The sequence below is a fragment of the Papio anubis genome, chromosome 18, assembly GCF_008728515.1.
Source record: "Papio anubis isolate 15944 chromosome 18, Panubis1.0, whole genome shotgun sequence".
NCBI classification, from domain to species: domain Eukaryota; kingdom Metazoa; phylum Chordata; class Mammalia; order Primates; family Cercopithecidae; genus Papio; species Papio anubis.
The window spans coordinates 54,476,874-54,503,910 of NC_044993.1; the positions used below are offsets into that span (position 1 = coordinate 54,476,874).

Below are 27,037 nucleotides of genomic sequence, written 5' to 3' on the forward strand. Positions count from 1 at the left end.
TAAAATGAATGTGTCTCCAACATTTGTTCCCAAAATACAAGGATGATGGATGGATGGTATGTATGTGCTGGAGAGGGTTCACTATTCAGACCTTCTGCATCCTACTGATGTTTTGTTGCTTGTAAATAGCTGAGAGGGGGCTATGGAGTCTCGTGCTCTGCTTGTACATGAGGTTCTTCCTGCCATCCTGCCATCATTTGTTTTTTATGTTTTGCAGCCAAGCTCAGGAAAGAAGGAGTGGACCAGAAGTAGGAATAGGGAGCTGGGTTGGGGAGGACCAGAAATCTGAAGGTCTGAGAAGGTTCCAGAGAGGATCTGTCCTTGGGATGTGCTTGGGTTCTCAGGTTGGGGAGGGGGTGTGGAAGAATTCAGGCACCACATGGAATGTCCACTGTAAGGCACCACATTCTGGGGCCAGGGATTGATGGAGAGGAGGTATAATGCCCCAGGGTTGCTAAGGCAGGACCAGACAGGAGAAGGTTTGGCGGAACCCAGAGCCCTGGTCTTCCTCCAACTGCTCCTAAGCCTCCCGCTCTCCTGCCCCGCGTGTCCCATTGCCTTGCTGATCGACTTTCTCACTGACTTGTAGCTGGTCCTCCAACCAGTGCTTGAGGGCTTAGTTTGAACTGGATACTTTCCCAGAGCCCCTTCTCCTCCTCCTCCTCCAGGTGCCCAACGGCCACCCTTCCCTTCTCTCCTTTTCCCTTCACTTCTCTCTTCCACCTCAACTGCGATCCCACTCTCATCCCCATTCCTTTCCCTTCCCCAGCCCTAAGCCACCCCCACCTTTGTCCTGGCCACCTCAGGGTGCCCTGAGAGGACCAAGATATGTGGGTGTAGTGGGTGCTGCCTTGGCTTCTCTTGCTGGGGTTTTCCAGCCATCAGTCCACCCATGTGAATAGATACTGGACCCACAGGGTTTCTTCTTTTTCGTTGGGCTGTGTCATGAGGCATGAAATTACACAGCTCATACCTACAATCCCAGCACTTTAAGGCCCGAAAGGTGTGCAGATCGCTTGAGTCCGGGGGTTCAAGACCAGTCTGGGCATCACAACAAAACCCTGTATCTACAAAAATATTCCAAAAGAAAATCAGTTGGGCCTGGTGATGCATGCTGTAGTCCCAGCTACTGGAGAGGCTGAGGTGGGAGGATTGCTTGGGCCCAGGAGATGGAGGTTGCAGTGAGCCACGATCACCCTATTGCACTCCAGTCTGGGCGACAGGGTGAGACCTTGTCTCAGACAAAACAAAAACAAAGTGAAATGTCACTTGAGTTCTGTGTCATCCAGTTTGATAACTTTTTAGGAACTTCTGATTCATCCATGTCTTCTGCTCTTGGGAGCTGCCTCCAGGGAGTCTGTGTGAAATTAGTGTGATGGGAAACTGAGAAGCCCATTAGGTGACAGAATAAAGGGCTGTATTCTTTGGGTATGTCTGCAGTATGGGAGTCACTAGCAGTGACATGAGCAGGATGTGAATGAGAACTCTATTGTCCTTTGTTTTGTAAATGTGTCGAGTGCTGATCATTGATTTACTCAAATCAGAAATGTTTTTAAAGTCCTTATGGTTGTCCAAATATAAAGAAATGACAGGTTTTTACTTTGAAAGTGTTCACTCTCACATTATAAAACCTCACTGCTACCCTCAAGAAAGGTGACCTTATAGAGATGAGAGTATTTCTTCTGACCAGCATCCACTAGATTCTTAGGGAGGGATCTGGAAAAGTCTAGTGATGGGGAGCAGCCACTGCCTTGAGGCAAAATCACCTCACATGAGTACCTCCAATCAAAGAAGACTCTGTTCTTTCTTTTGAGCTTATGAAGGAGGAAATGACTTGATAATCTTTGTTGGAATTTTTTTCCCTTTACCTGGCTGCATTTTCATAGATCAGTTAAACTCTTTCCCTACTTCACCTCTGAAGACTTGGATAAGTTTTCCTCATTGCATTTTCCACCTTCACCCTTGCTCATGGCCATCGACTGTCAGAACCCAAGCTTTACTGGCCCCATTGGGTCTAATGTAGGTAGAAGCCCACTACTGATAAACTGCATCCAGATAGTTGTCAGATGTGACAAGAGAGCCCAAGATGGGGGAGGTTTTCCTGGCCAATGACAAGATGGCCTTTGTCCTTCTTGTGCATTTGATCCACATCTTTAACCATTGTGCCCAGAGCTTCTGGTCCCTTTCAGACAGAGGCTACTCAGAAAGAGTGTGTCCCTCCCAGGAGCCCAGGCTGCACTCACCTCCACTGTGAGGCTGAAGATGAAATTGCTACAGAGCTCGGAGGCTGCGTTTTAGAGAGGTTTTGTTTGCACAAAACTGAGTCTTGATATGTGGATTGGTCTGAATTACATTTGTATTCATTTTCTCCCCCAATACTTGTAAATCTAATGTTTGTAAAATAATATGTGTGCCTTTTGTGGCAGTGGCTATACATTCCAGAAAGTTTGTATTGCTTTCCATATGGATTTCCAAGGTTGCTACTGATTGCTTTAGGTGCAATGCTCTAAAATATGAAGGGGAACTCTTGTTATTGGTGTCTTGGTATTGCGTTTTTAACTAACTTCAATTCTCTCAGTTTGAATTACAATTCCAGGAAGACTATGTTATGCAAATCTTTATGGACTTTGAAAATGTGACATGAAGTGCACCTAGTTTCAGCAGCAAAGTGAACATTAATTTTCAAAAGTTAACATTTTTATAAACTTGGGCTAAACAACAGTCTGTGTTTATTTTTGTTGAAATATAACCTGGGTATTATTATTACAGCAGCTGTCCTCTCTCAGTTTTGTGTATATGTAAACATGTCTTTATGTCATATTTTCATCTATAACCTTAAGACTTTTTTCTTATATTTTTCTCATTCTTCCATACAGTGTGGACATATTTTTGGATATATTACAAATAGCGTAATGCAAATTTATAAATATTTTTTAAAAGATCTTGGCTTCCCAACCCCTTGTGAGTTTGTATTTTTTATCCACATTTTAATTTGAAGTATAAATTTCTAGGTAAAGTTCCGTAATTATTTTTTAAAATATTTGCAATGTTTTTGTCACAGAAGGGAACATGACCCCTGAATAGAGCAGGAAAAGAATAAGACGCTCTGCTACAGATCAGGAAGGAGCAGGAGGTGAAATGTTACAAATTCTAGAACTCAGAGAACTGAAGATAATTACTTCCTTTTCAGATTGTTAAACATTTTAACCTGTGGTAAAACATTCATAAGAAAACATTTATAACATGATCATTGCCATCTTAATAATGTTGAAGTGTACAATTCAGGTGTGAAGTATACTCACGTCATTTTTCAGTTATTATTTCCTAGATGTCTTTTCTCAAGTCTATCTCAAAGCCATGAAATGTAAATGACAGATTCACTGATCTGCAGCAGAGAGCCTGGAGGTCCAACAGGCATAGCCAGGAAGTTATGCTATCTATTGGAGTCCCCACAGTATGGAAATGAGTTTGCCCTGGAAAGGGGAAGAACAGCTTCTTGCCCTCAGGTCGATGACCAGAGTTCCAGTCCTGAATCATGGAAACATGCAGTAGTGAACTGCAGGGTTAATGACATCATGTCCTGGAAGGATCTCTCAAAGGCTAACTGTCTGGGTTCTGGCATCAGCCTCTAAATGAGAATCAGGTCTTCCTATGGGAGGAATCAGATGAGGAGCTGTCCCCTGCTCCATCTTGATGGAGTTAGTTGTGATGAGTTGCTGAGATCTGATTTTCCACACTGAACTAAAATGAGCTTTCAGTGTGTCAAGCACAAGACTGACCCCGGAAGTACACATAGTGCATCTCATAGAAGCTTCTAATAGCTTCTAATAGTGCTCATTTAGTTAAGAATAGGATTATGGAGCCACAGAGACAAGCTGGAAATGACAGGAATGACAGATGACTTGCTAGCAGGCCAGAGTGTTTTTTTTTTTTTTGTCTGTCAATGGGAGATGTCAATTCTTCCTCCCTATTGTTGAATATCAGTTGTTTCATGTATGGGAAGGCTGTGGGGGACCTTTGAATCATGGCCTTCAGATGCCAGAATGGCAGAAAGAATCCCACATGGGCAAGAGGATCATGTGTGTGCATTTCCCTCTGTTTTCATCTCAGGAAGCTGAGAATGAAAGAATGTGAGTGAGCAGAAAAAGAGAGGCAGCTGTCAGAGGTGTAGGAAAAAGGGAAATTGGTTATGGAAAAAATACACACCTTCAAGTGAGTTCAGAAACTGAACACCAGCCACATGGGAAACTTCCATCGGAGTGTTTTGCTTTTAACTTTTGTACAATGTTTAGACCCAGTTAAGACAGAAATACAAACAAGTGGTCAGAAGACGTATTTAGAGAGAGAGAGAATTCACACAAGAGAAAGCAAAATACCTTCAGATTTACCAGTGACCAAAACGTGAAGTAGCAAAACATCTCCTGACCCCAGTCGGGTCAGACTGTGTAGAAACTCAGTTCATTTCTGCCATTCTAGGGCTGGTATCCGTCGCCGTCATTCTTAGAAAAGCGTGTTGTAGGATCAACCACATTTTTTCAAACGGACTGTGCCCAGCTGTTTCTACTCTGTGAAATATGGCAAGGATATTAATACAAGGAGACTAGAGCTTTATAATCAAAGATGCCCAATGAAGGATGAGGTACCCAATGGTGCCCAGTGGGTAAGGACATTGTCAACTCAGAACCCAGCAGGCATGAAGTAAAAGAGGAGGAATCATTATAGCAACAGTTTTGATCATACTGTACTTTGAAAACCCTGTGAAATACATTTTCTGTGTATAGCTAGTGTAAGGGTGCAGTTGTGAGGATAACAGAAACATGGCAGATTATTTAAAAATCATACTGAAATGGTGCTTATTTGATGAAAGTGATTCTAAACCATAGGAAAATAATTCAAGACACCCAAGAGCTTTGGTGGTGAGTAGAAAACTACTACAGACGCAAGGTAAGGAGCCTTCCTCTCTGCAGCTACAGGATCCTTCACTGCTGATGTGGATAATGCCATGCCCTTTAGACTCTCTCAACATACAATTTCTCATATGTTGGTTTTTTTCAGATCGTCCCTTCTGTAAGAAAGGCCCTTGACAACTGAGCAGTTTTTTTCCCCCTTGCTTTTGGGCTTAGTCTGCCAGGTCAGGAAGTGGATGTATTTTTCTCCCCACAGCTCTGTGCTCAAACCTTGCAGAGGGAGATGGCCGAGAGGAAGGCTGTCTACAAGCAGCGCAGGTAGGTAACTGTGATGGACGTTTTTAAGGATGTTTTTGTTTTAAGATGAAGTTTTGAGTGTCTAGTAAAGAACTTGGTGTTTTAATTCTTCTTCAAGTGAATTCTTTGTGTGTCTTCTAGATGGGAAATGATGGAAAAGCAGAGTCATGGAGACACACAAGAGTCAGGAGCCAGCCCAGGGACAACTGGGTCTAGAGAGAACTTTCTGGAGAGCTCACTGTGAAGGTAGCCACTTCTGCTGCACAATCCACACAGCCTGCTTCTCCTTTTGGGGTTGAGAGCTCAGGTGGGGTGACAATTATGTTTCCTGGAAACATAATTCTAAGTACTTACTACAGAGAACATGTGTCTCATTTGGTGGCAGGACCCTATTTTTCTCAGATGCCGCAGCTGAATGTCTTTTAGATGCTCCCCTGAGAATGGTGGAGCTCAGTCTCTTCCACTGACTGTGAACATTGCCCCACTCTAACATCTTGGTTACTTTTAACTGAAAAGATGAGCCTAGAAAGCAAACGGGCCAACTCCCCTTCCCACCTTAAGTCAGCACAAAGGCTTTATCTTTCTTTCATTTGAGAAAACACTAATAACATTTTAGAATGGGAGCTATATGTGCTGATGAGAGCAGACATTTTCTGGCTATGTCTTCATTAATCAATATTGTACCATGAGATCTGCTTTAAGAAAAGCAACATTTATTTACATTTTTTGGAGCTTCATTTTTTTTTGTTTAAATTGTTTATTGTGGACTATATAATATAACTCCATTAGTAAATTAAATTTCCATGTAGTCGTACTCTTCTGACATTCTAGGTGTAACCCTAAAACTTTTCAGTTAATTTCTGATACTTTCACCTTTTCTCAGTACTTCTGGTCATTTTATGCCCATTTCTCTTCATACATATTGATAGTACCTGGGCAGATATGAAAGTTAAAGTAGCTATAAATTTACAGAACTTTAAATGTCCATACGACTTGAAGAAAAGGAGCAGTGCTGTTTCTTTTCAGGGTTTATTGATATTCTTCCAATCCATGACTGTTTCTATTTTCAATTTTAGTCTGTGTTTACGGGATGAGTGACTTTTTTTCTGATATGTACTGGGAACCCCTGATTTAGAGCTCATTTATAGATTCTTAGAGCCCTACCTGTCCAGAGTCAGTTGATAGTTAAGAAAATCCATAGACCAGGGCTCTGAGGTGTCTGAGCCAGCCAGCCACTCAGCTTCTAATCCAGCCTCTCAGCCAGCCAGCATCTCAGCCAGCCCAGCCTCCCAGCCCTTTTCTGGGTCAGCCTCTCACCCAGCCATTGGCCAGCCTCCCAGCTGGCCTTTGAGACAGCTAGCCTGTGGGTCTCTCGGCCAGCCTCCCAGGCGATCCATTAGTGAGTCTTCGAGGTGACCTCTAAACCAGGGAAACAGCCCACCTCTGGGCAAGATTCCAAGCCACCCCCTTGGCAGACCTCTCAGCCAGCCAACCTGCCAGCCAGGCTCTCAGCAAGCTTCTCAACCAGCCAGTCTTTCAGCAAGCTTCTCAACCAGCCAGGCTCTCAGGAAGCCTCTAAGCCAGCCTCTCAATCAGGCAGCCTCTGAGCCAGCCTCTCAGGCAGCCAGCCTCTCAAACAGCCTCCCGGCCAACCTCTTGGCCAGCCTCTCAACTGCCCTCTCAAGCAGCTAGCCTCTCATTCAGCCCGCCTACTAGCTAGCCTCCAGGCAAGCCTCTAATCCAGTCAGCCTCTCAGTAACCCTCTAAGCCAGACTTGCAGGCAGGCAGCCTCTCAGCCAGCTTCCCAGGCAACCAGCCTCTCAGGCAGGCAGCCATCCAGACTGCATCTTGACCAGCCTTCCAGCTAAACCCTTGCTCAGCCTCTCATCCAGCCAGTCTGCCAACCATGCTCCAGGCAATCCTCTAATACAGCCAGTTTCTCAGCAAAGCCTCTAAGCCAGTCTCTCAACCAGGCAGCCTTTGAGCCAGCCTTTTAGGCAGCCAGCTTGTCAAACAGTCTCCCAGCCAGTCTCTCATCCAGGCTTCCATGCATTTAACCTCTTGCCCAGCCTCCCAGATGTTCTCTTGGCCAGCCTCTATGTGCCACCTTAGCCAGCCTCTCATTCTGTCAGCCTGATAGCCAACCTCTCAGCAAGCCTCTAAGACAGCCTCTCAGCCAGGCAGCCTCTCAGCCATCCTCTCAGGCAGCCACCCTCTCAAACAGATTCTTAGAAGTCTCTCAGCCAGCCATCCTCTCAACAGGCCTCTAAACTGGTCTCTCAGCCAGGTAGATTCTCAGCCAGACTTCTGCTCAACCAGTCTCTGGAAGAGCCAGACAGCCAGCCTCTCAGCCAGCCTGCCTGCTGGCTTCTTGGTCAGCCTCCTCAGCCAACCTCCCAAACAGCTTCATGGCCAGCCTCTCAGCAAGACAGTTAGCCAGCCATTGTCTCAGCAAACATCTCAGTCAGCCTCTCAGCCAGGCAGATTCTCAGCCTGCCATTTTCTCAGCCTGCTTGTCTGCCAACCAGCCAACCAGCCTCTCAGCTGGTTTCCCCAGCCAGCCTGTTAAACAGCCTCCCAGACAGCCTCTAGGCCAGACTCCCAGCCTGCTTCTTCCCCAGCCTCCCTTGCAGCTACATCTGGAGCAGGCTCTGAGTCACTCTCTCAGCCAGCAGGACAGCCAGCTTCTGAGCCCGTCTCTCAGCTGGCCTCTTGACTGGCCTCCTAAGTGGCCTCTATACCAGTGAGTCAGCTAGCCTCTTGGCAAGCCTCCCAGCCGCACCATTGGCTGGCATCTCAGCCAGCCAACCTGCCAGTCAGCACCTCAGCAAGCCTCGCCAGCCATTCACACAGCAAGCCTCGCAGCAAGCCTCTAAGCCAGCCTCTCAACCAGGCACCCTCTCAGCCGGGCAGCCTCTCAGCCAGACATCCAGTCAGACAGACCACCTCTCAGCCAGAGAGCCTGCCATCCAGCCTCACAAGCTACTTGGCCAGCCTTTAAGAGAGCCAACCAACCAAACTCTCAGCCAGCCAACCAGCCTGCCAGCTAGCTTCTAAGCAAGTAAACCTCTCAACCCATCTCTCAGCTGGCCTTTAAGTGAGCCTTTCCGCCAGGCAGCCTGTGAGCCAGCCTGTCAAGCAGCCATCCTCTGTAACATACCACCAGGCTCTTGGAAAGCCTCTCAGCCAGCCAACCTCTCAGCAAACCTCTAAGCCAGCCTCTCAGCCAGGCAGAAATGCAGCCAGCCATTCTCTCAGCCATCCTCTTGGCCAGCCTCCAAGATGCCCCCTTGACCAGTATCTCAGCCAGCTAGCCTGCTTACCAGCCCTTCGGCAAGCCTCTCAGCAAACCAGCATCTCAGCGAGCCACTAAGCCAGCCTCTCAACAATGTGGTCTCTGAGCTAGCCTCTCAGGCAGCCAGCCTCTCAACCTCCCAACAATCCTCTCAGCCAGCCGGCATCTCAACAAGCCTCTAACCCAGCCTCTCAGCCAGGCAGATTCTCAGTCACCATTCTCACCTCCATCCACTCGGCTAACCACAAAGCCTGCACTCAGCCAGACTCCCCAGACGGCCTCTAAAACCTCTAAACAGCCTGACGTCCAGCCCCCCAGCCTGCCTCTTCACCAGCCTCCCATGCAGCCATCCTCTGGACCAGCCTATCAGCCAGCCTCTCAACCAACCTCCCAGCGAGCCTCTTGACCAGTGAGCCAGCTGGCCCTTCAACCATCCTTCAAGTCGCCCCCTTGACTTGCCTCAGCCAGCTAGCCTGCTAGTCAGGCTCTCAAAAAGCCAGCAAGCCCTTCAGCAAGCCACTAAGCCAGTCTCTCAGCAAGGAGGTCTCAGAGCCAGCCTCTCAGACAGCCTCCAAGCCAGCCTCTCATAAAGCCTCTAAGCCGGTCCCTCGGCCATGCAGATTCAGAGCCAGCCTCCCATCTGTCCTCTCACCCAGGCTTCCAGGTAGCCTCTCACCCAACTTTCCAACCAGCCTCTCAGCAAGCCTCCCAGCTGGACTGTCGGTCAACCTCCCAGGTGTCCTCTAGGCCAGCATCCTGGCCCGGCATTGCTTGGCCAGCCAACTAACCAACCAGCCAACTTAGCAAGCTTCTCAGCCAGCCAGCCTCTCAACAAGATTCTAGCCCAGCCTGTAAGCCAGGCAGCTTCTCAGCCAGTCAACCAGCTGGCCTCTCTGCCGGCCTCCCCAGCCAGTCTCTCAAACAGCCTCCCAGCCAGCCTCCTCTGGACCAGCCTTTCAGCCTACCTCTACACTGGCAAGGCAGCCAGCCTCTCAACCAGCCTCTTAGCCATCTACTCGGCCAGCCACCCAGCAAGTCTCTTGGCCAGCCTGCCAGCCTGCCAGCGTATCAGCTAGAAGACCTATTATGCAGCCTCACAACCAGCCCCTCTACCAGACTCCCAGCAAGCCACACGGCCAGCCTTTAATACACTAGTCAGCCAGACTCTCAGCAAGCAAGCCTCTCAGGCAGCCACCCTCAGCCAGCCTATCTGCTACCTTCTCAGTCAGCCTCTGGTTGGCCAGCCTCCCAGGTGGCCCCTTGGCCAGTTCCCCAGCCAACCACCCTCCCATCCAGACTTTCTCCCAGGTTCTAAGCCAGTCATACTCTCAGCAAGCCTCTCAGACTGGCAACCTCACAGCCAGGCTCTCAGCAAGCCATCCACTCAGCCTGCCACTCTGCCTGCCTCCCAGCCAGCCGTTTGGCCATGCAACCAGTCTTTCATTTAGCCTTCCAGTCAACCTCTTGGCCAGCCAGACTGCCATCCTCTTGGCCAGAATCACAGCTGCCCTTTTTGCCAGCCTCTCGGCCAGCCAGCCTGCCAGCCAGCCTCTCAGCAAGCAAGCCTCTCAGGTAGCCTCTCAACTGACCGTTTGGGCAGCCAGCCTCTCAGCCAGGCTGTCTGACATCCTGCCTCTCAGCAAGCCTCTCAGCCAGCCAGCCTCTCAGTAAGCCTCTAATTCAGCCAGTCAGTCAGACAGCCTTTGAAACAGTCATCTTCTCACCTAGCCTCTCAAACAGCTTCCCAGCCAGCCTCTCAGTCAATCTCTAAGTCAGCCTCTCAGCCAGGCAGCCTCTGAACAAGCCTCTCAGGCAGCCAGCCTCTCTCATCCAGGCAGATTCTCAGTCAGCCATTCTCTCAGCCAGTCGCTAGCCCATTCAGCCAGCCAGCCTGTCACACAGCCTCCTATACAGCCCTCTAGGCCGTCCTCCCAGCCTGCCTCTTTGGAAGCCTCTGATGCCGCCATCCTCTGGACCAGCCTATCAGCCAGCTTCTCAGTCAGCAAGACTGCTAGCCTTTCAGGGAGTCTCCCGGCTGACCTCTCAGCCAGGCTTCCAGCCGGCTTCTCCACTGGCCTCCCAGTTGGCCTCTCAACAAGCCTCCCAGCCACACCCTTGGGTGGCCTCTCAGCCAGTCAACCTGCCAGCCAGCATCTGAGCAAAGCTCTAAGCCAGCTAGCCTCTTAGCAAGCCTCTAAGCCAGCCTCTCAACCAGGCAGCTTCTGAGCCAGCCTCTCAGGCAACAAGCCTCTCAAACAGCCTCCAAGTCAGCCTCTCGGCCAGCCTCTTAAGTGTCCTCTTGGCTATCCAGGCAGCTGGCTTCTTGGCCAGCTTCCAAGACCCCCTTAACTGGCCTCTTAGCCAGCCAGCCTTCCAGCCTACCTGTCCGTAAGCCTCTCAGCCAGTCACCCTCTCAGCCTGCCTCTAAGCCAGCCTCTCAACCAGTCAACCTCTGAGGCAGCCAGCCTCTCATACAACCTCTCAGCCAGCCTCTTGTCTGGCTCTTAAGCCAGACAGCCTCTCAGCCAGTCTCTCAGAGAGGTCTGAGTGCCAGCCTCTCAGACTTCCTCTTGACCAGCCTCCTAGCTGCCCCCTTAACCAGCCTCTCATCCAGTCAGCCTGCCAGCTCTTATTGAAGGGCTGCATGGTGTCTTGTCTGCACATGGCTTCCATTACCATTGAAGGAACATTTACTAGAATAGCAATTGTTTAGAAGATCAGCTTTACTAGCCTTTAAAATAAGCACAATAGCACATTAAAAAATCCAAGAAATCAATACTTAAAATGTTTGTGTTTTTGGACTCAGAATTAACATAATAACAAACAATCAGATTTGAGGGGAAAGAATTATTATCACAAATTAATAATTCATCCAATGCCTATTAATTAAGCAACTACTATATGCTCAAAATTGTTTTACATGATCTCTGCCCTCATGGATAAAGAGCACAAAGGTAAAAAACAAAAACAAACAAAAAAACTTACTTTTGACCAAAAGCTCTGTTGACATCCTACTAAACAAACACAAACCTATTTAATTGTCATAATGTAAATGGCAGCTATTTTTATAATTCTTATGACAGGAAGTCAGCATACTCATATCAAGGCTAGTATTCCAGAAGAAAATGGCAAATGCAATGATTCCCAGGAACACAAAAACAATGATAAGCATCTAAGGAATTAAAAAAAAAAAAGTCAGGCCCAGGATGAAAATGGTCAGGCAGAAAATTGATGACCTGGAATAATAACAGTTGAAATAATGAGGAGGGTCAGTGACATTTACAATATTTCAGTCACAAATAATTATCCTTAGAAACCTTCAGCCTCCTCCAAGAAGCAAGCAGACCCTCAGATATCACCAGGGGATTCTGCTGTTTCAAGAAAGATTGGAAGTTCCCAGTCTCATGCTTCTTGCATGGCTGGTAGTCTTCTTAGGCTTTGGGAATGTGGTGTGTCTTTTTTCTTGGTCTAAAGCAGGGATGTCCAATCTTTTGGCTTCCTTGGGCTATATTAGAAGAAGGAGAATTTTCTTCAACTTAGGCCACACATAAAATATACTAACACTATCAATAGCTGATGAGCTAAAAAAACACACACAAAAACTCATAATGTTTTAAGAAAGTTTACACATTTGTTTTGGGTTGCATTCAAAGCTGTCCTGGGCCACATGTGGCCTGTCACCTGTGGGTTAGACAAGCTAGGTGTAAAGTAATTATCTTTTCTTTAAAGTTATTTACTTATATTTACTCATTTACTTATATTTACTTATTTTTTAAATTGAATATGACATTGTATTTATTTGTCATGTATCATATGATAAAAGAATCCCTCTGAATCACACTTCTTTCTTAGATTACATGAATCTTTGCCATTTAAAGATCAGCATAAGTAAAAAAAAAATACAATAAAGAGATGATTTCATTCAGAAATAAGTATCAAATTTTAGTGCTTAAAAATAACCAAAGTAGAGATCATAAAAATGGCATGAATAGTTGGGGATTTCTCTAAGATTCTTGAGATTAATTCCATTAGACTCTTATGTAAATTAAGACAAAGACTTCACCTGAGTAAGTTCCAACACCTTCTGATAACATTCCTATATTGATTCCTCGGATTTAACTGTATATTCTTGGAAAGCATCTTAATTTTAAATGTTTCAAGATGGTGAATTAAACGGAGATAGCCATTCAACCGGTTGAACTCAGAATATGCTGACTCCAAAATGGAAAGGATTGAATTAGAGATCTGTGCAACAATGGGAATGATTTCAGAAACATTGTGTTGAGCAGAATAAGGCAGACACAAAAGAGTACCTATGGCATGGCATGCATCTATATATGCGAAATCCAGCATAAGCAAAATTAACCTGCCATGAGAAAGGGATTGTCTAGGAAGAGGGAGAGTTCACTTTCTGTGGTGACATAATAGTGTAGATCTTGAAAAGGGGGTGGGTTATGCTGGTGTATGTACTTTTCAAAGTTAGTAAACTTACGCTTAAGATTTACATATTTTCTTCTATGTCACTCTTCTTTAGAAGAAAATTTTATAAAGAAATATTGAATTATAGTTAATGTTAGTCTTGCTAAACTATTCAGCAGGAAGTATGTTGATGCCTCCAATTCAGTTGGAAATACATCTAAAATAAGATGGGCTGAGGGATGGGTAGAGGAATGGAAAGATGGGTAGATATGTGTTAAGTCATATTCATTAAAATGTTAACAAATCAAAGCTGTATGTATGAGCATTTTTATAATAAAATATTGACAGTAATTGCCAAAAGTCATTTGTCTCATGTCAGTGAGTTTTCCTTTGAACAAGAGTTTGAAAATAATTATTATTCATGTTCTATATGTTTGAACAATTTGAGACACTCTATCAATTGGATCTTTTCCCTGTCAATTGATCATGGAGTTGCAAAAATGCAAGGATACACAGGGAAATCTTGCAGAGGTGCTGCTTTCTGGGTTTTTGTTTTCAGGACAAAGACCAAATGGGAAAAATAAGTCTCGTATCTCTTTCCAAGCGAGAGGATTGACACACTGTCATATGTCCATACAAAGGCATTTTACTCAGCAATAAAAAAGAACAAAGTATTAATATTTAAAACAGTATGGGTCAATGTGAAAATGATTCTGCTGACTTTATAGAATCTGGAACAAGAATGCCTGTCCTGTATGACTCCATGATGTGAAATGGCAGTTCACAGGGAGGATAGTAGGATGGAGGGAGAAGGACAGGCATATTAAAAAGGAGAGGAGAAAACTTTGAAGAGGAAGGAATGTGTTGAATCTGGAATGTGGTGATGCTTTAATTGCTGCATCCATATGTTAAAGGAATCAAATTGTATTCTTTAAAAAGATGCTATTTACTATATGGGACTTTAGAACACTTAAACTGTAGGAAGGAAATATGAGACACAAACTCAATCCTCTCCCTTGGAAAGAGTTTCCATTTATCTGACAAAAACATTGCAAATATTTTAAAAAATAGTTTCAGAACTTTACCTAGAAATTTTTAACTCAATTTAAAATGGAGGTAAGAAAATACAAAGTTACAATGGTCAAGAAGTCAAGGTCTTCTTTTAAATATTTAGAAATTTGTATCACATTATTTATAATATATCCAAAAATATGCCCACACTGTATGAAAGAATAAGAAAAATATAGGAAAAAAGTCTTAAAGTTATAGATGAAAATATTACATAAAGATATGTTTATATATACATAAAACTGAGAGTAGACAGCTGTTATATTAATAATACCTGGGTTATATTCCAACAAAATAATCACAGATTGTTTAGCCCAAGTTTGTAAAAACATTAACTTTTGAAAATCAGTGTTCACTTTGCTGTTGAAACAGGGCACTTTGTGTCAGATTTTCGAAGTCCATAAAGATTTGCATAACATATGTTCTTAATTATGACTAAAACTGTGAGAACTGAAGTTAGTTAAAAGCACAATACCAAGTAACCAATAACAACAGTTCACTTTCATATGTTAGAGCATTGCGCCTAAAGCAATCAGTAGCAACCTTGGAAATCCATATGGAAAGCAATACAAACTTTCGGGAATGTGTGACCACCACCACAAAAGGCACATATATTATTTTACAAACACTAGGGATTTACAAGTATTGGGGGAGAAAATACATTCAAAATGTAATTCAGACCAATCCACATACCAAGACAAAGTTTTGTGCAAACAAACCCTCTCTAAAAAACAGCATCTGAGCTCGGTAGCACCTTCGTCTTCATCCTCACAGTGGAGGTGAGTACAGCCTGGGCTCCTGGGAGGGACACACTCTTTCTGAGTAGCCTCTGTCTGAAAGGGACGAGGAGCTCTGGACACAATGGTTAAAGATGTGGATCAAATGCATGAGAAGGACAAAGGCCATCTTGTCATTAACCAGAAAAACCTCCCCCATCTTGGGCAGTCTTGTCACATCTGACAACTATCTGGATGCAGCTTATCAGTCATGGGCTTCTACCTAGATGAGGTCCAAAGGGGCCAGGAAAGCTTAGGTTCTGACAGTCGATGGCCATGAGCAAGGGTGAAGGTGGAAAATGCAATGAGGAAAACTTATCCAAGTCTTCAGAGGTGAAGTAGGGAAAGAGTTTAACTGATCTATGAAAATGCAGCCAGGTAAAGGGAAAAAAATTCCAACAAAGATTATCAAGACATTTCCTCCTTCATAACCTCAAAAGAAACAACAAATTCTTCTTCAATTGGAGGTACTCATGTGAGGTGATTCTGCCTCGATGCAGTGGTTGCTCCCCATCACTAGAGTTTTCCAGATCCTTCTCTAGGAATCTGGTGGATGCTGGTCAGAACAAATACTCTCATCTCTATAAGGTGCCCTCTCCTGAGGGTAGTGGTGAGGCTTATAATGTGAGGGTGGAAACTTTCAAAGTAAAAACCTGTCATTTCTTTTTATTTGGACAATTATAGGACTTTAAGACTCTTTCTGCTTTGGGTAAATCAATGATCTACACAAGACGCATTTTACAAAACAAAAGACAACAGAGTTCTCATTCACATCCTGGCCATGTCACTCCTCATGACTCCCACATTGCAAACATCCCAGCAGGGTGCAACCCTTTCCTCTCCCATCTGATTGGCTTCTCAGGCTCCCTTCACTCTGATTGGACACAGACTCCCTGGAGGCAGCTCCCAAGAGGAGAACACATGGATGACTCAGAAGTTTCTAAAAAATCATCAAAGCAGATGATACAAAACTCAAATGACATTTCACTTTTTTGTTTTGTTTGAGACAAGGTCTCACCCTGTCACCCAGGCTGAAGTGGCGCTATCTTGGCTCACTGCAGCCTCCACCTCCTGGGTCCAAGCGATCTGCCCACCTGAGCCTGGGACTACAGGCTCGCCCTACCAGGCTAGACTAATTTTTTTTTTTGAATCTTTTGTAGAGATGAGGTTTTGCTATGATGCTCAGGCTGGTCTTGAACTCCTGGACACAAGCAATCTGCCCACCTCGGCCCCCACAAAGTGCTGGGATTACAGGCTGTGTAGTTTTACGCCGCCTGACACAACCCAACGAAAAGGAAGAAACCCCGTGGGTCCAAACATCTACTTTCAAGGGTGAATGGATGGCTAGAAAACCCCTGCAAGAGGAGCCAAAACAGCAGCCACCACACAGGTAAGTCCTGGTCCTCTCAGGGCACCCTGAAGTGGCCAGGACAGAGGTGGGAGTGGCTTAGGACTGGGGGAACGAAGGGGATAGGGATGGGAGTGGGATCTCAGTGGAGGAGGATGGGGAGGGCAGGGAAAAGGAGGGAAGGGAAGGGATGGCTGTTGGGCACCTAGAGGAGGAGGAGGATAAGGGGCTCTGGGAAAGGATCTGGTTCAAACTAAGTCCTCAAGCGCTGGTGGGAGATTCAGCTACAGGTCATAGAGAAAGGCCATCAGCTATCAGTGAAGCAGCAGGACATGTGGGGCAGGGTAGCGGGAGGCTCAGGAGCAGAACTGTGGTTTCTGCCAAACCTTCTCCTGTCTAGAAGCTGCCTCAGCATACCCTGAGGCTTTATACTCCCTCTCCACAAATCCTTGGCCCAGTACTTGGGGCCTCACAATGGGCAATCCACAAGAAGCCCGTGTTCTTCCAAGGTCCCCTCCCCCACCTGATCCCCCCATTCCCAACCCAAGGACAGGTCCTCTCTGGAAACTTCGCATTCTTTCTGATTCCTGGGTGCCAGCCCACTCTGGCCCACGGTAGGGTCCTGGGGGGCACACCTCTCTTTCTCTCTTGACTTCTAGATCTGCTAAGTGCCATGCAACATCGCCCTGTCTAAACATACCCACACAGGGTCCCAGGCTCAATCTTGTGCCCCTGTCCCCACAGTCACCCAACCCTGGCCTCTCTGGCATTTTGGGGTCCAGGAACAGCCCTTCTGAAGGCCTGGAAAGGGGCACACACCCAGCCTTGGGTTTGGAACCTGGAACATACGCCCTTCCAAGAGAGCTTGGGAGGGCCAGGTCATGTCTGGGCCTATTCTCTCCACTGCCTTAGGAGTGCCCTGTGGAGTGCCATCACCATGTGGTTGTCCTGTGGGCTGGGGTCTGGGAGTGTGTGCATGTCTGGATGTGCAAATCTGTACGTATGCACCTGTGTGTCTGAGTATCTGTGAGTATGTCACTGTGTAGCTGTCTCTGGACAGCTCTGTTTTTCTCTATCTTTGCATATATTTGTGTGTCTTCCTGAATGAGTGTGTGTTGGTTGTGCAAATCTGTGTGTTTGTGACTGTGTAATGTGTCTCTGGGCATGTGTGCTGCTGCGACAGTGTCTCTGTATGTCTGTGTTCTGTATCTGTATGTGTGTTGTTTGGTGTGTGTGTGTATGTGTGTGTTGTGTGTGTGTGAATTCGCCTCTCCTTTGGATGTCCCTGATTGTGTCTGTATTTGTGTGTTTATGTTTCTCTTAATGTCTGTGTTCTGTGTCTATTTCTCTGCCTGTAGGTCTGTGACTGTGTGTGTGTGTGTGTGTGTGTGTATGCACGAGTGTCCATTGTGTGTGGGATCTGCCCTGTGGGGCTGTGTCTCATGGCCTTGTGTATCTGTGATCTCCTGGTGTGTGTGTGTGTGTGTAAGCCTGTCTGTGGGCCATACCCCTTTGTGCCCAAGTGAAGCTGGAGTGGTTCTGTGCCTTAGTGTCTCTGTGCTTGTGGTGTCTGTTTATTTCCCTGTGAGTTCCTGGGTTTGTGCACCTAAGAAACCCAGGAACCTCTGTGGGTGAGAAGGGGACGATATGTGCTCCTCTCATTCCCAGGCTGGACCCTTTCTGTCCCTGCTCTTCCAAGTTTCTGGTGACCCCCTAGTAGTCCCCTTTTAGGCCCCAAGGAGGGATGGATAAAAGGGTCAGGTTATAGAATTCCAGGCCAGGGATGTGAGGAGGGCTCTAGATGCCTGGAGAAGGTAAGATTCAAAGAAGGAAAATTGTTTGTGGTCAAGGGATTCTGGGTTGGAGGGACCCTGGGTCCTGGGAGGGTGAATGAGTGGGGTCCTCTGGGAAGGGCTGGGGGACAGAGTTCCTGGGTCACTGGGAAGGGCTGATATGTAGGTTCCTACTGGGGAAAGCTAGAGGCAGGGCTCCTAGGCCCATGGCAGGGCTACAGGAGTCCTGGGTCCCTAGAGGTTGGGGCTCTCACTCATGCATGCCAGGTTTAGGTTGGGATGCATGTGCACATGGGCATTATTGGGGGATACAAAGGCAGAAGACCACTGGGTGGAAGCCCATTGTGCGGAAGCCCATTGGGTGGGGCGGCAGAGGTGGTCTGGCAGGCAAGTGTAGTCCCCAAGCCAACGCTGACCATCCTAGACATGCGTCCTTCCCCGGCCTTGCTGGGGCCTCATCCAGGCCACGGGCAGGTGCCTGGAGCCACATGGGCATCCCTCCTGGACCTGTGTGTCCTGGCTGTTGAAGGGTGCTTAGGGTTACCTTGAGATGCTGGTGCCAGGAGGGAGAATCTGGTCCCAAGATATCTCAGGTTGGAGATTAGGGAGAATTACAGAGGGAGGGCATTTAACATAAGTTAATTCCCAGAATAAATGCTCAACACAGGGTATTGTTGATATCAGTATTTTATTACTTGCAATCTGAGTGCTCACCTGGGAAATTCTAAAGATACAGAGGACTTGGAGGAAGCAGAGTAACTGAATTTAACTTAAAAGAACAAAAACATTGGAATTATGGCACTCCTGATACTTTCCCAAATCAACACTCTCAATGCCCCACCCTCATCTTCACCATAGCGGGGAGACTAGAGTGGTCAGGGATTTGCCTTAGGTGCACAGTGGGTTGTGAGTTCACTGCTGATTACATCTGACCCTTCTCTTTTTTCTGAAGTTCTTTCCGTTTAATCTTGCCAGTGATGGTTTTTGGCAAATCTGGGACAAACTCCACCTGGTTGAAGATAAAGCAAATCCACAGTGACTCAGTCCTGCTGCCATTTCCTACCAATTCTCCACTCTCCTCCTCTATCCCTCTGCAGTCTCCCATGCAGGCTGATACCATATGGTGGCCTTAATGGAGTCCCCAAGTATTTCAGGTTCTCCCTCTGACCCCTAGAAGGTGGATGTAGCCATGGGATTTGCTTTGACCCAGGAGATGTGAGTGGAAGTGAAGCATATAACCTTGAGGCAAAAGAGTTGGGAGCCATCAAGACTGACCACCCTCTCCTTCATCTCTTAGAGCAGCTGGCAGGTCCCACATGGAGGCTGCTCCTTTATTCTGGTGGCAGAATGAGGGGATGTGGAGGACAGGTCCCAGGAGAGCCATGGAGGACATGAGGCATGAGCAGAAAAAGAGCCTTCAGTGTTGTAAACCTTCGTTTAGGGCTGTTTGTTACCTACAGTGATACCTAGCCCGCTCCTAGCAGGGAACTCTTCAGGGGCATCAAATCCCTTCCATCTGCCCTCACTCACCTTCCTTGGGTACTTGTATGGGGCTGTCACTGACTTGACATGATCCTGCAGTTCCTTGGTCAACTGATCCTTGTCATGAGACAGGAACTGTGGGGTCAGGACAATAAAGGCCTTCACCACCTGCAGAATGAAGGCATGGGCTCACAGTGAGTGCCAACCTACTCCATAGCTTGAAAAGTCAATGTTTATTGAATGAGTGGTAAAACAAGGTGACACTGAACCCTACAGTGGTTTTGGAAAAGGAGAGGACCAGGTGTAAATCCCTGTACTTCCAATTCCCACTCCATGCCTTGATAAGTTATTTGACCTCTCCTGAACCTCAGTTTCCTTTTCTGTGAAATGGGGACAATAAAGGCTCCATTCTTCATTTGGTTTCTTTAAAGCTTCCAGGAGATAATACATATAAAACATCCAGCTAGTTTACATTTATTACTCCTGTCATCAATATTTTCATCATCATTTTTACTGTTATTATATATATAATTTGGTGCCAGAAACCCAATGGGCATTTCATAATTACTGGCAATTTATTATTTTTATATTAGCAGTGTTATCCATATTTTATTGCACAAGGCCTCACATATAGAAGGTGATCAATAAAGACTTTTTTTTCTTTTTTGGAGATGGAGTTTCATTCTTGTCACCCAGACTGGAGTGCAATGGTGCGATCTTGGCTCACTGCAACCTTGGCCTCCCAGGTTCAAGCGATTATCCTGCCCCAGTCTCCCAAGTAGCTGGGACTACAGGTGCCCACCCCCGGTTCCACCCACCCGCCCCCACCACGCCTGCCTAAGTTTTTGGTATTTTTAGTAGAGACGGAGTTTCACCATGTTGGCCAGCCCAGTCTTGAACTTCTCACCTCGGGTGATCGGTCCGCCTCAGCCTCCCAAAATGTTGGGATTACAGGCATGAGCCACCGTGCCTGGCCTAATAATACTTTTCAATATACAAATGCATGTATGTTCTGGAGCCACATTGCTGAGATGCCATTCTGCCTCCACCCCTTACTAGCTGCGTGATGTGGACAGGTTACTTAACCTCCTTCTGCTTCTCTTTCCTCATCTATAAAAAGCATAAGTGTTCTTAGATTACTACATTGTGTGAGAGTTAAGTGATTTGGTATATATAAGAGCTCATTAAATAGTATCTAGCATCCTTTTATTCAGAGCCACAGAGAGTCCACAGTGTCCCCTGGTGACCATACCACGTAAGTGTACATGCACACTACGCCCTTCCACCAAGGCTGCACAGGTAAAGCCTGGATGTTTCCCCTGCACCTGCTTTCCTAGTGCCCACGCGCAGACACGATGATCTCTGTGTTCTCCTCACCTCTCCTCGAATCGGGTCTGGGCTGCTCACCACGGCTGACTCTGCCACCGCTGGGTGCTCCATCAAAGCGCTCTCAACCTCTGCGGGCCCGATGCGATACCTGGAGGATGAAGGGTTCTGAGGCAGATGCTGGGGCTGGGGTGAACCAAGTCCCCAGATCTCCTGCTTTGGAGTCGCAGTTTCCTTTGGCACAGAGGGTGGAGGTCATAGGAAGCCAGAGACCCCTGACTTGTCTGTGTCATGGGCCCAAAGTGTAAAGACCTGGACATTATAGGCTGAGAAATACAAGACTCTGGTGCTCCTGGCTTCTTGCCTCACTGCCTGTATTGATGGAGGAGGGAGAATGTTTTGTCTCCTCCGGGCTTGGCCCAAGCAGCTTCCCCTAACACGAAATCTCTTGGAAGCCTCAAACTTGGTCTTAAACATTCATGCAAATTCTGCATACTATTTCCCATTGCATCAGCAGGATTTTCGTCTTTTATTACATATATTTAAGGCTTACAACATGATGTTTTGATGTACATATACACAGTAACGTGATTAAAACACTCAAGCACACTAGCATATCCATCATCTCACACAATTGCCTTCTTTTTTTCTTTTGTGGTAAGAGCATTTAAAATCTACTCCCTGTGTAAATTTCCAGTACATCATGTTTTAGAAATTTAAAAAAAAAATCCCATCCAGGCTGGGCGTGGTGGCTCACACCTGTAATTTTACCACTGTGGGAGGCTGAAACAGGAGGATCACTTGAGGTCAGGAGTTCGAGACCAGCCTGGCCAAGATGGTGAAACCCCATCTCTACTAAAAGTATAAAAATTAGCTAGACATGCTCGCTTGAAGCCAGGAGGCAGAGGTTGCAGTGAGCCAAGATCAGGCCACTGCACTCCAGCCTGGGTGACAGTGCGAGACTCTGTCTCGAAAAAAGAAAAGAAAAAAAAAATCCCATCAATTTCTCTAAAATATCCAAGAAAAATTGTTACTGTAGTGTAATGTGCCTTTTAAAAAATCATGTAGGGGTTAGGGACAGGGGCTCAGAGCCAGACTACCTCAGTTCAAATCTGGATTGCATCCTGTGCTATCTTTGAGTCTTTAGGCAAATTTTCTCGCTGGTCAGTGACCCACTTTCCTCATTAGTAAAACAGTGATAATAATCACATCTCCCATCCAGCGTTGAGAGGTGGGTTATATAAAGCATTAAGGACAGTGTTTTCACATAGTAAGTACTCTAGGTTAGCTAAATAGTTACAATGAATAATACATTTATACTAATAAATAATTTTATAATAATAGATTTATTAATCTATTCCTAATAGATTTATTATGCTCATAGATTAATAGCAAATATATTCATAATAACAATAATGAACAATAACTAAAGGTTAGCTATTATTATTACTATGTTTGCCCTGTGACATTTGGTGCTGCATTAGAGGTGCACAAACATGAAATAGGCTCCCTGAACCTATGGAGACCAAGATAGTCTCCCTTCTCAATTCCATTCCCCACACCCCACTTTAAATTGCACAATGTCTTATTATGGCTCCTCGTCCAGACCCTCTTGAATTTCATTTTGCAATCAGGGCACCATAGACATGGCTCTATTCAGATTTAGGCTGAGGGTCTAGGTAAGCAAGATTCCATGAGGCATGTGATAGCAACAACCGCCAGCCCAGGTCAGCCACACCTACCCAGAGGCATTAATGATGTCATCACTCCTCCCCAGGAAACAAATGTAGCCCTCTTCATCCATCATTCCTCTGTCTCCAGTGTTGAAGAAGTCCCCACGTTCCACTTCAGCTGTCTTCTCTGGGTTACCCTGCAAAAAGAAGAGAGCTCCTTTGTTGAAGGCAGTGAATTTAGAGGTGATGAGTCACAACTTTGGGTTCCAATCTGGGTTTTAATTCTGCTTCTGTTTCTACTTGGTACCTGGGCAAGTTTTGCCATCTCTCTGAGTCTGTTTTCATTACACGTAGTGCATGATGCATGCCACTGCTCTATGAGTGGTTGTGATGAAACCGCTTTCAATGACAATGTTTAAAAATACCAATTCGACCTGGCATGGTGGCTCACGCCTGTAATCCCAACACTTTGGGAGGCCGAGGTGAGTGGATCATGAGGTCAGGAGTTCAAAGCCAGTCTGGCCAACATAGTGAAACCCCATCTCTACTAAAAATACAAAAATCAGCCGGGTATGGTGGCGCATGCCTGTAATCCCAGCTACTCAGGAGGCTGAGGCAGGAGAATCACTTGAACCTGGGAGGTGGAGGTTGCAGTGAGCCAAGATCGCACCACTGCAATCCAGTTTGGGCAACAGAGTGAGATTTCATCTCTCTCTCTCTCTCCATATATATATATTCATTTTGTGTGACACTACACTAGAATGACATTCCCATTATAGTGTGAACCTTGTTTACTGCTATAAGCTCAGCATTCACATAGAGTCTGGACAGATGAGAGGGGTCAATAAACATTTGCTGAGTGAATTTTCTTCCCTAAATACTATCTCATTTGATCCTCGCAGAAAGCCTATGCATCTAGTGTGTTTTTAAGTTAACTTTTCGTTTTAAGATAAATGTGGACTGGCATGTAGTTATAAAAAATAATATGGATTGATGCTCGGTACTCATCACTAGTTTTCCGCAGTGGTACCATCCTGCAAAACTATAGATGAGTATCTCAGGCAGAATACTGACCTTGATACAATCCACCAGCCTTCAGATCTCCCATTTCACTTGTGTGTGTGTGTATTTAGTTTTATGCAGCTTTATCGCATATGTAGGACTGTGCCTTCCCCACCTCATCAGGAAGGTCTCTGATGTTGCTCTTTTAAAACCACACCCACCTCCCTCTTGTTCCCCCTTCCTCTCCTCTCCACATCCCTGACCCCTTGCTAACAACTAATTTGTTCTCCATTTTTATAATTTTGTTGTTTCAAGCATGTTATATAAATAGACTCATATAGTATATAACTGTATGGGACTGTTTTTTTTTTTTCTCCTCAGCATAATTCCCTAGAGATTCATCCGAGTTGTGTGCACAGATGGTTTGATCCTTTTTATTGCTGAACAGTATTCCATGTTATGGATGTAGCTCAGTTTTTGTTTAATCATTTACCTGTTGAAAGGCATCTGGGTTGTCTTCAGGTTTTGACGATTTTGAGTAAAGCTGCTATGTACATTTACATACCTGTTTTTGTGTGAAGCTGGCACTTTTTTTGTAGCCCATTTTAAATAAGAAAAAAACCTAGGCCTGAGGGAGGCACCTTTGCCTGCTCAAAGTCACTCAGCTGCTCACTGAGAGGGCTGATATTTGAATTTCATTCTTGCTTCATGACCGATTCACTTGATCCCTAAGCAATACCTCTTGTGGAACATGAAATGGTTTTAAGAGCTACCTGAAAAAAACATTTTATAAACATCAAATTACATCCCTTTTTGGATTCACTTCTGATTGTTCTGAGTATATCAAGTTGATTCTTACTTTAGTGCTGATATGCTTTGAACTCTCTGGAAGTCTCAAGAGGAAGCCATGCTTCAGGATCAGAGCTTTCAATGAGAATAGGATTTAGGTAGACTATGAGAAAATTTTTTTTTTTTAAGCCTATAGTTATGGTTATAATTGCCTTCTGTTTATGACAAGTAATACTATTTTCCACTTGTGATATAAGATCAATGTGAGTGCCTTTGTGGACTGAATTGAGAGGTACAAGGTGGCATCAACAACATATATGGGAGACAGAACCATACAGGAGTAGAGTTTTTTTTTTTTATGCAATTGAAGTTAAGCAGGTGTTAATTCAAATTAGATTGTTACAACCTTAGGATGTTGTATGTAATATAGTAATCATAAAGAAAATATCTATAGAATATAAACAAAAGAAAATCAGAAGGGAAAAAAATGTGTCACTACAAAAAGGAAACTAAACGTAAAAGAAGGCAGTTATAAAGGAAATGAGGGCCAGAAAATATTAAGCCACACAGAAGACAAATAGCAAAATGGTAGAAGTCCTTCCTTATCAGTAATTACTTTAAATGTAAGTGGAGTAAACTTTCCAATCCAAAGGAAGGAACTGGCTAAATGGATAATAAAACACGATCCAAATATACACTATCTACAAGAGACTCATTTTAGATTTACAGACATGAATTTCACTGGGTGCAGTGGCTCACAACTGTAATCTCAGCATTTTGGGAGGCTGAGGCAGGTGGATCACAAGGTCAGGAGATGGAGACCATCCTGGCCAACATGGTGAAACCCTGTCTCTGCTAAAAATACAAAAATTAGCTGGGCATGGTGGTGCCTGCCTGTAATCCCAGCTACTGGGGAGGCTGAGGCAGGAGAACCACTTGAACCAGAACCAGAGCTGGAGGTTGCAGTGAGCTGAGATCGCACCACTACACTCCAGCCTGGCAACAGAGGGAGACTCCATCAAAAAAAAAAAAAAAAAAAAAAGACCAAAATACGTTGAAAGTTAAAGGATGAAAAAAATATATTCCCTGTGAATAGTAACCAAAAGAGAGCTTGGTACGTTGTAGGTTGTTATACCAATATTCGACAGGAAATTTTTTTTTTTTTTTTTTAGTCAGAGTTTCACTCTTATTGACCAGGCTGGAGTGCAAAGGCACGATCTCAGATCACCGCAACCTCCTTCTCCAGTAGCTGGGATTACAGGCGCCTACAACCATGCCTGGCTAATTTTTTGTATTTTTAGTAGAGACAGGATTTCTCCATGTTGATCAAGCTGGTCTCGAACTCCTGACCTCAAGTGATCCACCTGCCTCGGCCTCCCAAAATGCTGGGATTACAGGCATGAGCCACCATGCCCAGCCAAAATAAAGTTTAAGTCAAAAACAATTGCAAAAGATAAAAAATGGTACTACATATTAATGGAAGGATCAGTTCACCAAGAAGATATGATAATCATAAACATATAGGCAATAAACTTCAGAGCCCCAAAATACATGAAGCAAACATTGACAGAATTTAAAGAAGTGTCCAGTTCTACAGCAATAGCTGGAGAATGTAATATACCACTTTCAATAATGAGTAGAAAAACCAGACAGAAGATCAATAAGAGAATAGAGGACTTGAACAACACCATAAATTAATTGGACCTAGCAGACATATACAGGAAACTCCATCCAATGGCAGAACAACACACATTTTTCTCAAGTGCACATGGAACATTCTCAAGGATGGACCAGAAGATAAGTATTAACTAAATTTAAAAGACAGAAATTATACAAAGTATCTTATCAAGTCACATGAAAGGAATTAACAGAAGGAAAACTTTTAAAAAATCACAAATTTTTCCAATGTTTGAAAAATCAAACAACATACTCTTAACTAAAAAAGAAGACACCACAAGGAAATTTAGAAATTATCTTGAGACAAATGAAATAAAAAACACAACATATTAAAACTTATAGATTGTAGCAAACACAGTGCTAAGAAGGTAATTTACACACATACTGTCTTAGCCTATTCAGGTGGCTATAACAAAATGCCATACACTGGGTGGGTTATAAACAATAGATATTATCTCTTAGAGCTCTGGAGGCTGGGAATCCAAGATCAAGTCACCAACCAACTTGGTGTCTGGTGAGGGTTCATAGACAGCTGTCTTCTTGATGTGGCCTCACATGGAGAATGGGACTCTTCTGGAGAACCCTACCAGAGTTGCTTTTTAAAGAGCACTAATATCACTAATCATCAAGGAAATGCAAGTTAAAATCACAATGAGATATCACCTTACTCCTGCAAAAATTGCCATAGTTGAAAAATCAGAAAACAATAGATTTTGGCATGGTTGTGGGAACACTTTAACACTGCTGGTGGGAACGTAAATTAGTATAGCTGCTATGGAAAACAGTATAGAGATTCCTTCAAGAACTAAAGGGAGAACTACCATTCAATCCAGCAATCCCACTATTGGATATCTACCCAAAGAAAAAGTCATTATATGAAAAAGACACATGCACATGCATGTTTATAGCACAATTTGCAATTGCAAAGATATGGAACCAACCAAAGTGCCCATCAACCAACGAGTGGCTACAGAAAATGTTGTATATATACAACATGGGATACTACTCAGCCATGAAAAGCAGTGAAATGTCTTTTGTGGCAACTTGGAAGGAACTGGAGGCCATTATTCTAAGTGAAGTAACTCAGGAATGGAAAACAAAATATCGTATGTTCTCACTTGTAAGTGGGAGCTAAACTATGAAGGCACAAAGGCAAAGAATGATATAATGGACTTTGGGGACTAG

At 44.9% G+C, this 27,037-nt stretch overlaps 2 protein-coding genes across 5 annotated transcripts in view; one reads left to right on the top strand and one right to left on the bottom strand.

Moving 5' to 3' along the window:
* THUMPD1 (THUMP domain containing 1) overlaps window positions 1–5,427 on the top strand; it is a 28,943-nt gene extending 23,516 nt beyond the window's left edge. The window contains exons 6-7 of the transcript XR_001898099.3: window positions 5,164–5,225; window positions 5,346–5,427. The gene's annotated coding sequence lies outside the window, so the exon portion shown is untranslated. The remainder of the gene's footprint in view (window positions 1–5,163; window positions 5,226–5,345) is intronic.
* A 13,147-nt stretch (window positions 5,428–18,574) lies between these two features.
* Window positions 18,575–27,037, bottom strand: part of ACSM1 (acyl-CoA synthetase medium chain family member 1) — a 57,981-nt gene continuing 49,518 nt past the window's right edge. For all 4 annotated transcript variants that reach the window (XM_021931810.2, XM_021931809.2, XM_021931811.2 and 1 more), the window contains 4 exons: window positions 22,454–22,581; window positions 20,763–20,862; window positions 19,434–19,553; window positions 18,575–18,912 (listed from right to left, as the gene is read on the bottom strand). In XM_021931810.2, the coding sequence (XP_021787502.2) occupies window positions 18,826–18,912; window positions 19,434–19,553; window positions 20,763–20,862; window positions 22,454–22,581 (435 nt within the window). In that variant the 3' untranslated portion in view covers window positions 18,575–18,825. The remainder of the gene's footprint in view (window positions 18,913–19,433; window positions 19,554–20,762; window positions 20,863–22,453; window positions 22,582–27,037) is intronic.